This window comes from Cavia porcellus, unplaced genomic scaffold (assembly GCF_034190915.1).
Source record: "Cavia porcellus strain 051 isolate PalLab524CR breed Dunkin Hartley unplaced genomic scaffold, mCavPor4.1 scaffold_29, whole genome shotgun sequence".
Lineage (NCBI taxonomy): Eukaryota > Metazoa > Chordata > Mammalia > Rodentia > Caviidae > Cavia > Cavia porcellus.
The window spans coordinates 11,980,859-11,993,925 of record NW_026947512.1 but is presented as its reverse complement, the minus strand read 5'-3'; the positions used below and the strand labels follow the sequence as shown (position 1 = coordinate 11,993,925).

General features: G+C 37.7%; 2 protein-coding genes across 2 annotated transcripts in view; both read right to left on the bottom strand.

Annotated features, from left to right (window-relative positions):
* Positions 1–7,010, bottom strand: part of Slc9c2 (solute carrier family 9 member C2 (putative)) — an 83,971-nt gene extending 76,961 nt beyond the window's left edge. The window contains exons 1-3 of the mRNA XM_063239890.1: positions 6,869–7,010; positions 5,123–5,318; positions 3,272–3,372 (exon numbers count right to left, since the gene is read on the bottom strand). Of these exons, the coding sequence (XP_063095960.1) occupies positions 3,272–3,372; positions 5,123–5,246 (225 nt within the window). The 5' untranslated portion in view covers positions 5,247–5,318; positions 6,869–7,010. The remainder of the gene's footprint in view (positions 1–3,271; positions 3,373–5,122; positions 5,319–6,868) is intronic.
* A 2,649-nt stretch (positions 7,011–9,659) lies between these two features.
* Ankrd45 (ankyrin repeat domain 45) overlaps positions 9,660–13,067 on the bottom strand; it is a 28,355-nt gene continuing 24,947 nt past the window's right edge. The window contains exon 6 of the mRNA XM_063239644.1: positions 9,660–13,011. Coding sequence (XP_063095714.1) covers positions 12,983–13,011 — 29 coding nt within the window. The 3' untranslated portion in view covers positions 9,660–12,982. The remainder of the gene's footprint in view (positions 13,012–13,067) is intronic.

Genomic DNA, 13,067 nt, shown 5'->3' with positions numbered 1-13,067 from the left:
TCTTGAATGAAATAAGAAGGTAAGCAAAACTCCCAAAGTTATGCATAGAAGCAAGCATTACCCTGATTCCAAAACCACAAAAGGACCCACCAAATAAAAGAACTGCATGTCAATCTCTTTAGTGAACATGCATATAAAAATCCTCAATAAGATACTGGCAAATGGAGCACAGCAAATCATCAAAAAGATCATACATCATGACCCGGTAGGATTCATTCCAGGGTTGCAAGTTTGGTTCAACATATGCAAATCAGTAAATGTAATACACCACATAAACAGAAGCATGGACAAAAATCACATGGTCACCTCAATAGACACAGAAAAAGCATCTGACAAAATCCAACATCCATTCATGATTAAAACTCTGTGGGAAATAGGTACAGAAGGCCTTTATGTCGATCCCATAACAGCCATGTATGACAAGCTAACAGCCAATATCATACAAAAAGGAGAGAAACTGAAAACTTTCTTTGTAAAATCAGGAGCAAGACAAGGATGTCTGCATCACATTCCTGTTCAGTATAGTTCTCAAGACATTAGCTAGAGCAATTAGACAAGAGAAAAAATAAAAGGGACAGACGAGTAAGAAGTTAAATTATTATCATTTGCAAATGACATAATCTTATACATAGAAGACTCCAAAAACACTACCAAAAGACTTCCAGAATTAATTACCAAATTCAGTAGCATAACAAGATGTAACATCAACACTCAAAAATCAGTATTGTTCCTGCACACTGATAACAAACTCATCAAGAGAGAAATTAGGGGAACAATGTCTTTTACAATAGCATCAAGCAAATTAAATACTTAGGAATTAAACTAACCAAAGAAGTAAAAGACTTTTGCAATGGAAGATATAGTACTCTGAAAAAGGAGATCAAATAGGATATCAGAAAATTTAAAGACATTCACTGTTACTGGAAATCATAACGAATTTAGTCAAAATGGTCATACATCCAAAAGTGTCATACAGATTTACACAGCCCCAATCAAAATATCAATAGCGGGGACTGGGGATTTAGCTCAGCGGCATAAGCACCTGCCTTGCAAGCAGGCGGTCGTGAGTTCAATCCCTGGTACTGATAAAAAGAAAGAAAGAAAGAAAAAGTGAAAAAAGAAGGATGCTTGGCCAGAAATTAGAAATTTATATAGAAACTAAATTTTTAAAAATATATCAATAGCATCCCTCAACTGACTAGAGAAAGCAATCCTAAAATTCATATAGAATCAGAAAAGACCTGGAATAGCAAAAGTAATTCTAGACAACAAGGCCAAAGCAGGGAGCATCACAATTCCTGACTTGAAATTATACTACAAAGCTACTATGATTTAAAAAAATAAACATGAATCAATGTAACATAATAGAGGATACCGAAACAACTCAGGCACACTCAGCTACCTCATCTTTGACAAAAAGGCCAAATATTTTCACTGGAGGAAAAACAGACTTTACCAAATGGTACTGGGGAACTGGCTACCCACATGCTGAAGATCGAGCCTAGATCTGTATTTCTTTCCATGATTAGTTCATTTTAATTTAGTTCACTAAAATCAAAATGGATCAGAGATCCAAATATTAAAACAAACCAGGCATGGTGTCACAGGTCTGTAGTTCCAGCACTTGAGTGGCTGAAGCAGTAGGGTCACCATGTGTTTGAGGCCAGCCTGGGCTACATAAGTGAGTTCACGGCCAGCCTGTACTACACAGTAAGACCTTATCCCAAAAAACAAAAAAATTAAAACAGAAACACTTACTCTGCTGGAAGACAAAACAGGTAAAACTCTTGAAGACATAGGTGTGGGCAAATATTTTCAAAAATGAAGAGACAATCTACAGAATGGGAAAAAATATTTGCAAGCTACTCCTCAAAGAACCAATGTCTAGAATATATAAGGAACTTTTTTTAAAAAGTAGACCCTTCAAATATGACCCAGTCAGAAAAAAAGGGCATCTGAAATGAAGACACTTCTCAGATGAAGAAAGATAAACAACCAATAAATTCATGGAAAAATGTTTGACGTGGTGACCATTCAAGAAACGCTGAGTAAAACCGAGACTACACCTCACTCCAGAAAGAATGGCTATCTTCAAGGGATCAAATAGTAACAAATGCTGGCAAGACTGCGAGGGAAAAGAAACCACTGTTGGTGGGAATGTAAATCTGCACCACCACTATCACAATCAGTGAAGATTGCTCAAAATCTTCAAACTAAAATTTCCACTGGACCCAGAAAATCCCCTTCTAAGACACTGTATCATGGTGATGTATGCTTACCCATGTTTAAGGCAACACAATCCATAATAGCTAAATCTTACAGGTAAACTATATATACATCAACAAATTAATGGGTAAAGAAAATATGGTATTTAAACACAGTGGAATGCTACTCTTTCATAATAAGGGATAAACTTGAGTTATTTGTAGGAAATGGGTGCACCTTAAGACCATGTTTCAGTCTTTTTTGTTGTTGTTGTTTGGTACTGGGATCAAACTTGTGCTTGCCAGGCAGACACTTGTGCCACTGAGCTAAACCCCCAGGCCCAAGACCATAATGTTAAATGAAGTAAATCAGACACAAAAGCTTCAATATTTCATGGTTTTTCTTACATGAGAAATTCAATATGCAAAATAAAAGACAGACAATAAGTAAAGAGAGAGAAGGTTATTGTAATCTAACATGGACAATGTACCTTGTTTTAGTATAATTGTCTTATGTGTTTTATATGTTGTTGTTGTTTGTGTGTGTGTGTATGTGTGTGTGTGAGACTCTTTTTGAAACAGGGTTTTGCTATGCAGTTCAGGTTGGCCTTGAACTCACTTTGTAGCTCAGGTTGGCCTCAAACTCACAGCAATCCTCCTGCCTCAACCTCCCAAATGCTAGGATTACAGCATTCATCACCATGCCCAGTTTGTGTGGCTTTTTTTTCCTGGCCTGTTACCCTGGCTGTTAATTGTATGACTGATAAGTAACTTTATAATGACTTGTAAGATAAATAAATGAATATATAATGCTGACAAAAAAGAGAGGAAGAGGGAGAAAGGAACTGAGCTGTGTTATGTACATGCACCCGTTCCCCACAATGAACGTAATCATTATGTACTCTAAATGTGTATTAACAGAAGTTAAAAAAGTATTTAATATCAATTGAAATTACTTTAATATCTGTTCACGTTAAAGCCATTTCACATACTTTGAGATGATACAGAAGTGCATGTTGTTTTTAGTATCTAAGCTTTTGTGTACTAACTTCTTACACATACAGTACCTCAACAAAATAGTAGGCCAGTTGTCCTAACACAGATCCCAGTAGAGAAAGAATTATCAAGACAGTGACTTCATGATTCTTTAAAATCACCTTCAAAACACCTTTAAAAAACAGAATGCATGTCATTTAAATATAATTCATAATTTCAAAATGCTAGCTACCTGGGTTTAATCATTACCCACTACGTCCATGTATCCAATTTTATTTAACCCCAAAGTATGTAAAAATACTATGTGTCAATTAAAACAATAAACCTTATTGAAAGAAAAATGATACTTTATGTAGTTTTAAAACAATTTAATAGTCACCCTCTATTTAATTTTGAGCATTCTGAGTGTCACATTCTTATAGATGAACAGTTAATGGTTGTTACAAATACTGTTAAGTATAAGCCACCTCATATAAGGCATCTCTCACTGGTGAATTTTAAGACCACTTTAAAAGACTTCAACATCCTCCCATTTGTCTACCCACTGACATGTTAGGACCAATGGTGAGAAATAATAAAAAATCCCAGGCTGATATCTTCATGCACACTTCATCTTGTGTTAATAAATATTAGTTTTAAACTTAAAACGGCGTATGTTCTATAATTTTCCTGAAAGTCAGAAATTCCTTTGACTCTACCCTTAAGGAAAATTGCCTTAACTTTACACAAGAAAAAAAAGGCATGTGGTACCTTCATTTTCTTCCCTTGAAGCCCTACTCTGCCCAAGATTATTCATTTCATTCTCTCCAGAGGTGATCCATAAGACTACAATATCAGTTTATAGGCAGGGCATTCACTGGCATTCCAGATTCTGTACTTCTTGCCTCGCAGCTATAAGTCAATCTAATTCAGTAAGTGTTCATTCGATACTTCTTATGTGGAAGGCCAAAATGTTCTTTCACAATACTTCTGCAGTATCTTTACTGATGGACCACTTGCCTCCATGTATTCATAGCATATCAGAACTAGTAGAGCTTATAGCAGTCAGCACCTTGTGAAGCACTATTTCGAAGACCCCCCCAAAGCAAGTAAATTAACTCCCTGATCCAAAAGATGAAAAACTAATAAGTTCTTCATGCGTATTTGCTTCATTATTTGTTCATTCATAGTATTCCTAATTCCAGAAAGAACAGCTGAGATTTTTCCCAAAATAAATTTTCTTTTACAGAGTCCCAGGAACTGTTCTCTAATCATGAGAGTTGAACTGTGGAACAAAGTTGCTGTGTTATCCAATATGTTACTTTATCTGCATGAATACCATTCACCATATCTTTTGAATTCTTAATCATTATTTAGAAAGCCTTTATTGGTGAATAACTCCTTCTGGGAGTTAAGGTGAGTAGTTCATCTTCTTTAAAGAAAAATCCCATCAAAAGTCATAAGAAAGTGGACAGGATTAATGACATCCACCACATAAACTGTGAATTGTATTATCAGAGCTTTTTGTCTATTTGCCCATTTTATCCCCTCATCACAGATATTTTGGTCAAGTTAAGCCTGACAAGACAGGCTATATAAGATTGCCCCTCCTTGTGATCAATAATACATTCTGGTTATATTTACCACACTGCCTCATAGGTATTTGCTTGCTGGTCTACCACGTGAGGGGGCTCCCTGAAGTGGAGGACTGCGTCACTCTCTTTATGTGCCTACCACCCTGTCATGCTCAGCAAATGTTACTGAATGAAGGGACAAAAAAAATCAATACTATTTAAAATCAAATAAACCTAGATGGATAGCGTTCACCCACATCTTGAAATTTCATTGGCCTCTTCTTTTGATATAGTTGTGATCACTTTCTACATTTAAAAAAAAAAGTTCAAAGGACAGAGGAGAGAGAAATTTTAAAAACAACTACCTACCTCCTAAAACACTAATGGCACATATAAGTAGTGGTAAATGATTGTTTCCTATAAGATAGTCAGCTGCTCTTCCGCAGAGTAATTCAGGTGTGGAACCTTCGTATGCCCAAAAGGAACTATTCATGTTTTGCAGTTATTTTGCCAGAACTTGGAGTCCTGTGTGTTGTTACTGACACTTTCACTACTGTAGATGAACCTGTTATAATACGAGAAAGAGAAACATGAGGGCTTCCAAGACCCAATTCACCCAGACCCCTACTTAAGGTTGTACTACACTCAGATCTGAGCAGTCTCATCTTGACATTAATACCTCTTGTTCTACCTCTTGCTCCAAGAATATTTTCTAGGAACAACAGCTATGTTGATGTTTCTTCCTCATCCTGCTACCTACTAAATAGGAGAGGGTACACTGCTTATCGCACTGTTATAATGATATGGTAATGATATGCCCCGCTGAACAGTGAATTTCTTAAAAGTCGAGGCTAAATATTGACTTTTACTAGGGCTTTGCACACAGTGTGTAGCACAAGATTAGGCTCCAATAAATATTTAATGAGCTGAATTCTGAAGGGAGAGCTGCAAGTATAAATGTTAGATTCCTCATTCTCCATGAGTCCACGTCATTCTAGAATTCCACTTTACTACTCCAACCCCAATACTCTTTTGTCTCAGCCTCTTCCAACTCAAAAAAAAGCAAATGGGAAGCAAGGTCAAAGTTGAGTCATAACAGTCAAGACTGAGAATTAAGATGGGTGGGAATAATCTAAAAACAAAAAATAAGACTAAGGTTAAAGTTTGCTCATTGGTGCCTCTGACTGAATTTGATAAAATGTCCCTCTTCCTCAGCATAGCAGGATGACAACAGACACATGGCTTGGCTCATGAATTACAGGCTGGATTCCAACCACAGTCCCCTCCAGTCTGACGCCCTGGTGCAGGACACAAGCTGCACACATAACGTATTTGGAGTCCCGAGAAGGACTTGTGCTATTATTTCCTTCTTAACCTCACAACTCCTACAAGTTCTTAAAGTAGCAACAATAATATTAACGTGTAACAGCTGTTTTAAGGCAGAGAAAATTTTCTAATGCTAAGCATATTTCCAACACTGCTCAAAGATGAGACCAGGAGACACAGCCTGTTCCCACATTTAGAAAGCTACAAACTTGCAGAGCTTTGACACTGCAGATGCCAACTGCAAGGTAAGTGTAGCTCAGCCAGGAAGAAATGTTTCTCTTGCTTCTAAGTTCCAGAGAGTTATCACTGCAAGGACATCTCTGCCTGGTCTCAAACCATGATGGATTGTTTCTCAGTATTTTATGATAATAACCTCATTCAGTTGCTGTTTCTGTAAGAGTAAATTCTGCCTAGCAATTGATGATGAAGATGTGTGTGACCAATCATAGGATTGTATGTTATTTGCCTTTTGTACTTCCTTTTGGAAACATATAAATGATTGGAAAACTCCAATCACTGCTGATGATTTGGAACTGAGGTTCCCATCAGGGTAATAAAGCTGCCTTCTAAAGTCTCACTGATGCCAAGTCTCCATTTGGTGTGGTCCTGAATCCCGTATCAACAGTTCATCTCTCATGCCCTCTGTAATTGTTTGATTTTAATATAAAGGCGGGGTGGACCATCTAAAAATAGATTCAAAACACTACATCTTCAGCCCTGCTTTTGTCTCTCAATGAGCTCTTCGTGTCCTGGTATTTTCAAACCCTTCTAACTCCACGTATTAATGACCTTTAAATCAAGTTCTCCAAACTGCGAAGAGATGGTTCTTCCAGACCCAAGCTGCTACCGAGTTGAAATTCAGAAGGCTCTCAAAACCTCAGAACCGAGCTCAGCTTTGCCCCTGTTGAGGAAATACAGCAGCACTTCCAACTGATACAACGATGAAGCTATTTCCAGGCCTACTTTCCATTGGTTTCTTGCCATCCTGGTTCTGTTCTGATTGGCCATGCCATTATCCCCACCACCAATCCGGAAGAAGCTAAATTATCTACTTACAGGGAAGCCTACATTTCTTAATGATCAAACTGTTGAATACAGCAACTGTTTTAACTGATTTCCCTTGCTGATATAATAGTTGAAATGGTCAAAGACACCGACCACGAAGGCAAAACATATATAGTTCCGTTTTTTTTTTTTTTAACATCTACTGCAACCGTTCAACACTGTCCTCTTCTCTCATTTTCAGTCAATCTCTTCCAATATTTTTCTGCTTTTCAGTGTTCCTCGTTCCCATTTTCCTCCTTCTGATTTGTCATTGGTTTTTGGTCCTTAATTTGAAGAAATAGTGCCGACCATTCTCTGAGGGAGAAAATATGCATTGCTTTGCTGAGCGTGGTGGCACACATTTGTAATTGCAGCACTCAGGAGCTGAAGGAGACGGATAAGAACTTCACGCCAAGTTGGAAAACTTAGTAACTTAGCAAGATTCTGCCTCAGAATGAAAAATAAGTAAGGAATAATTAAAGGAATAGAGTGTAGCTCAAAGTGCAAAGGCCCTGGGCTAAATTCCCTAGTATGAGGGGAAGAGAGCAGGGACGCAAGCAACTCCCAATCCTGGGATGCCTAGCTGTGTGCTTTTTGCCCTGAATCTAATATACAGTATGAATTTTTTAGTGAATACTAATCAACTTGTAGATCACTTACAAGGAATTTATTTTGTGACTGGAAAATTGTAGTCTGTCCTTCTTATTCTTTAAATCAAGTTTGCTGCACGTTCTCCAAGGAGAACTTCACAGCAGGAAGATACTAAACTTACTACTATCTGTCTTCTCTACTACTTAGGTATTTGGAAAACTTTGACAAGCAAAAGTTCCAATTGCTAAAAAAAATTTTTTCAATTGACTGCTCTGTGTCTGACTCTGAATATAACAACCCACTTCTACATCAACACACTGGCCCCCAAAATATTCACTACAATTTTTTTTTTTTTTTTTTGCAGAATTGTATGGTTCTTTTAAACCATCTGACCCATTCCTATCAAATGGCAGAGACTGTAGGAAAAGTCTCACTCACGGTTCTCTCCTGAGAGACCCATTCCTTATCTATTCCCATCCAGCCTTTCCTTAACTGGTCTAGTGGCCAGTTTCACAATGCTTCCCCCCGTTTTCATCTTCACCTAATTTTTACTGGTGGTCACCTTGATTTCTATCAGGCATTAAGTTTTCCCCCTGCCTCTGATCATTTTGCCTAATGTCCTTCCAGTTCTATGTGGTTCCTTTCCTTCTATTGTTCCCTCAGGCTCTTTTTATCTAAACCCTGTAAGTCTCCTGGTGGTTTCAGTTTAAGTTTCAAAATCCAGATTCACCAAATCCTCACACTTCAGGAAAACTTGGATAAACTGTAGAGTCAGCTCAGGATAACATATTGTTCTGAAACCTAGAAACAGCACATAGTCAAAATATGGGTACAAGCAAATTTCTGTTTGCCATGATCTTTTCTTAGTGTTCCTTTTAAAAAGCTATTAATAGCCAGACATGGTGGCAAACTCCTGTAATCCCAGCACACAAGAGGCTGAGGCAGGAGGATGTCATGAGTTCAAGGCCAGCCTGGGCTGTACAGTAAGACTTTGTCTCAAAAAAAAAAAAAAGCCATAATAAATTTCTCTTTCATTTGATAACTTTGGAGAGTTGAGGGCTAAAAGGTTGCTCTATGGACTTCCTCTCAACCCAGTCTTCTGAACAGATTCTGTGATTATGACTGAGATACACACACAACATTGGTGGATATTTTGTTTCCCAGGCCCTTAACACTATGTATTGGCTCAGAAGTGGGAATGGGACTCAAACAAAACCAGTAAGTTGATTCCTTCGGCTGATACACACAGTTACTGAGAAGGAGCTTTTCTCTTTCCATTTGGGGTTAGCTGTGACCACGGTTACCTAGTACACCAAACTGCATGGAGACAGCCCACCTAAAATCTGAAAGTTTCTATGAGGCATTATCTTAAGATATTTCTAAGATCATAACAGATAACTTCGGAATTCTTTTCCAGATTTTATCTTTTTTCAGAAGTTATTTCTTAGTTCAAAAACTTTCTTCCATCTAAAAAGGCTGAGAATGAGGATCAGTTTTATTTTCAAACAAGTACTGACTTCTTTATGTTTCTTTTGTGGTTTATTTGAAAATTTGTTTTCTCAGTTCATCTCCTTACATTTTAGAAGCCAAGCAGCACTGGAATGCTGTCTGGAAATTGTCTCAGCAGGATCACTGACTTCATTACTTAAATAATTGTGGCCAAATTTATTTTAATAACAATGGCTTTATTTCCTCCAGCTTCCAGCATTTTCTTGCCTTTCCTAGAAACTCCTCCTGGAAGCCTCCCAAAGCCTCCTAAAGCCTCCTGGAACAACTCCCACTGGAGTCCTGGAGGCCTCTACTCACACTCCCCTCTAGATCTTCCTGGTGTAGGCCTCTATCCAGCCCCCAAACCAGCGCCCCCTATTTTAGGTTCTGTTCTCACCCCAGGTTCTAAAATGTGCATGTAATACATTGCTGTGTAACAAATAAACACACCAATTAGTAGCTTAAAACAAAAACAATCATTTATTTGGCTCACAAGTCTGCAATTCTGGCAGTGCTCAGTAGAAAAAGTTTGTGTCCAATGTATACAGCATTAGCCGGTGGCCCAACTGGAGATCCACTTCCAAGATGACTCAAGTCATAGGCCTGGCACACTGAAGATAACAACTTGGTGGGACTCAGCCAAGGCTGTAGCTTCAGGTCATTTCCATGTGGGTCTCTCCGCCTTTCCATGTGGTTTCAAAGAGCAAACATCTTAAGAGAACTAGGCAGAAGCCACATCACTTTTTACAATTTTAGATTTGGAACATCACACAGAACCACTTTTCCTACAGCACGGGCCTGCACAGTCAAGAGAACAGAGACCCATCTCTCGGTGTGAGGAATGCTGTGATCACACTGTACAAAGCACATCTGCTGTGGGAGGTGGGGCCATCTTGAAGTCTATAATCTACCACATATTAGAATGAACACTGGGATAATTGTCAGTCTTTTATAGTTTGGGACATTATGCTAACATAAATAGCAACCTGCCTGCTTTGCTCAGTCTAGAGTGGTAGCTCTCAAAGGCTGGACCATAGGTCAGTTCTGATTCATGGCAGAAGATCTATTGTATTTGGCACATGAGAAAAATCAAATACAAAGTTCTATAATAAAGCTTGACTATTTTTCCATGTAAAGAGGAAGGTCTTACACTGAGATCCCTATATTTTTGGTGTTAAAAAGTTTTTTATTAAATGATAATAGGTAGTAGTTATTTTCTCAAGTGGTCATATCAATATCCTCCTTTTATATTTTTTATATTTTTTGATCAATGAAACACAAAACTCTAAAGAACTACTGTCTAGAACTTATTATAGTACTCAATCTACTCTTTGATTGACTACCTCTCCAACTACTGTGGAAGCATTTTTTAATTACTAGTACATACTCTGAATAGTAATTATTCTATGGAAGTTCACAAAAAGTCATGCAAAGCATATGGGCATTTTAACCATCCTACATATCTATATTGTGCAACAATATATAACAACAAGTACTGTGTCTCTCAAAGAGCTATAGATCTATAAATGTAAATAAATGCTAGATCCTTGCATCAACAGAATCTTTGAAATAAGATCCAGGAATTCCTTGGTAATCACTAAGGTTCACAGGGTTGAAAAAGGACATGACATTCAAGATGAAGGCTTAGGAAATAAAGTCAGAAGACAAGACACACACAGAGCTGTGATGTGGAATGTGTGTGGCTTGCCTGTTGGAGGATTGGGAGTTGGAATGGGGCACTAGCATGAGGATGGCATGGAGACAGAGTTTGGAAGTCATGTGTGGAAGGTGAGCAAGCTCTGTGAATGAATGAAGAGATAGTGAGTTCTATGCAGAAAGGTAGAACTAAAAGTGGATTCATTTAACTATTATTTACTAATTTACTACCTTACAGACTCTAGGTGTAACAAAGTTCCCACACTCAAAAAGTTCTTTCACATGCAGAGACAAACATGGACAGCTAACCAGCTATTGGCAGTAAAGGTGCCCAAATAAGGGATTCATTTTTGTAATGATAGGGATAAGGAAGTGGAGAATTATGAATTGCTTCACCGAGGGTCAGGACTGAATTTTGAGAGGTTCTTATAGCTGGGGGCAAGAGGAGGAAGAGGAGCTTGTGACAAAATTAGAAGAGCAAATTGTGAAGAAGGTAGAAGTATCATGATTGGCATAAAGGTGCCGTTAAAAGGGCTTTTACAAATATAGCATTAGCAAGTATATCAAGAGCTACAAATTTCGAGGCTAAATGTTGAGAAGTAAGTATAAAGAGGAGAGATGGCCTTATTATTGGGGGTCTCCAGAAGTGCTGCAGTCTTAATCTTTGAAGCAAAATTCAGGGCTCCTTTTCTGCTCACCATGAATACTCACCTGGAAAATAATGTGATATTTAAGATCAGGCTCGGTAAATACAGAATTAAGAGTAGAAATAACAAAAATGGCACCTGCCTTTTCCTAAATTATTGCAGTACTAAAGGACATTGGACTTCTATAAATGCCCTGAATAAAAGAAAGAGAGCAAACAAGGTATCCTTCCTTGTATTTCTCCAAAAGCGGCCAGCTTTTGGAGAATGCCTACCAAAGAACGGAGTAAAAGTTATTGCCCTGTTCTTCTGCTTAAGGAAATGAAATTGAATTGCTTGTATGTCTTTTAAAATCTCAAAACATAAGACTTTGGGAGACATTTAAAATGGTTATTGCAAAACCACAATTGAGACAATGCCAAATGACAAGGTATCACTGAATTGGTCATTTATTTTTCCCCTTCCCTAAAATGAAAAACTAATTTGCAGAGCAAGACAAAGAAGAGGAAGTCGTAAAAACAAAGAATATCCTTTAAATATTTTCTTTCCTATAAAACTTTCCCAGAAAGTACCAAAATAATAGAAGGTTCAGGGGCTTGATCAAGTAAACGAGAAAAAAGGACTTTCCAGGGGCCAGGCATTTAGCTTAGTGGCACAAGCACCTGCCTGGCAAGCAATAGGTCGTGAGTTCAATCCCCAGTACCAAAAAAAAAAAAACTTTCCAAATCATCAGTAGGAAACTGAGTGTGAGATTTTAGGAAAAAGAAAATAAAACAGGAGGGAAAATGTCTTGGAGTCCAGTTACAAGATCTGTATTGCCAAACCTACAGAATAGGAGAAAATTTCTAAATATAAAACTACACAGATTCATGTTTATTAACTTAAAGATAGAAAAAGGTTAAAGGTAAATACGGGTTTTACTTAGACACTATGTCTAATTTACAGGTGAATATTAATTGGAACATTAAAAAGAAGTAGTTATAACCAGAGGACCCTCATCCAAACAGTTCTTAATATGTCCTTACTCCAGAATGTCATTCATAAGATTTCTTTCTAAGAGAGCAAGAACAAAATTGTTTTCCTCTAGAAATAACCCTAATATGTCTTTTTAAATGGAATTCACCATTTGAATGGAAATTTTTTTCTCAATTATGCAGAAAATCATGACACTCTCTAAGTGGTTTTTAAAGATCCCCTGTGATCTCCGTGAGTGATTTACACCCAAGTGCTCTCCTGACGGAGTCGGTGAACTTCACATGGGACTGCGCTTGGAGGAGAGTCCGGCAGAAGCCCTCCAAAGGGTAAAACCCAGCAGTGGTGACTGAACCTTAAATGCTTTGATAAATTTCATATCAATTTTCCTGACTTTGACTGGCACAAATCAGTTTGCCTTTACTGATATTAGAAGAAAATGTGGCCTTTTACAAAATATATGTCCAGCAGAAGGTACACTTGACTTCTCCTCTGGGTATGGCTTAGTTTATAATGGATTTGGCATTTTCGCTTGACCTGAAAGGAAAGAAATTTTTAAATTACATTTAATTAGCTTGTGATTTAAATAAATG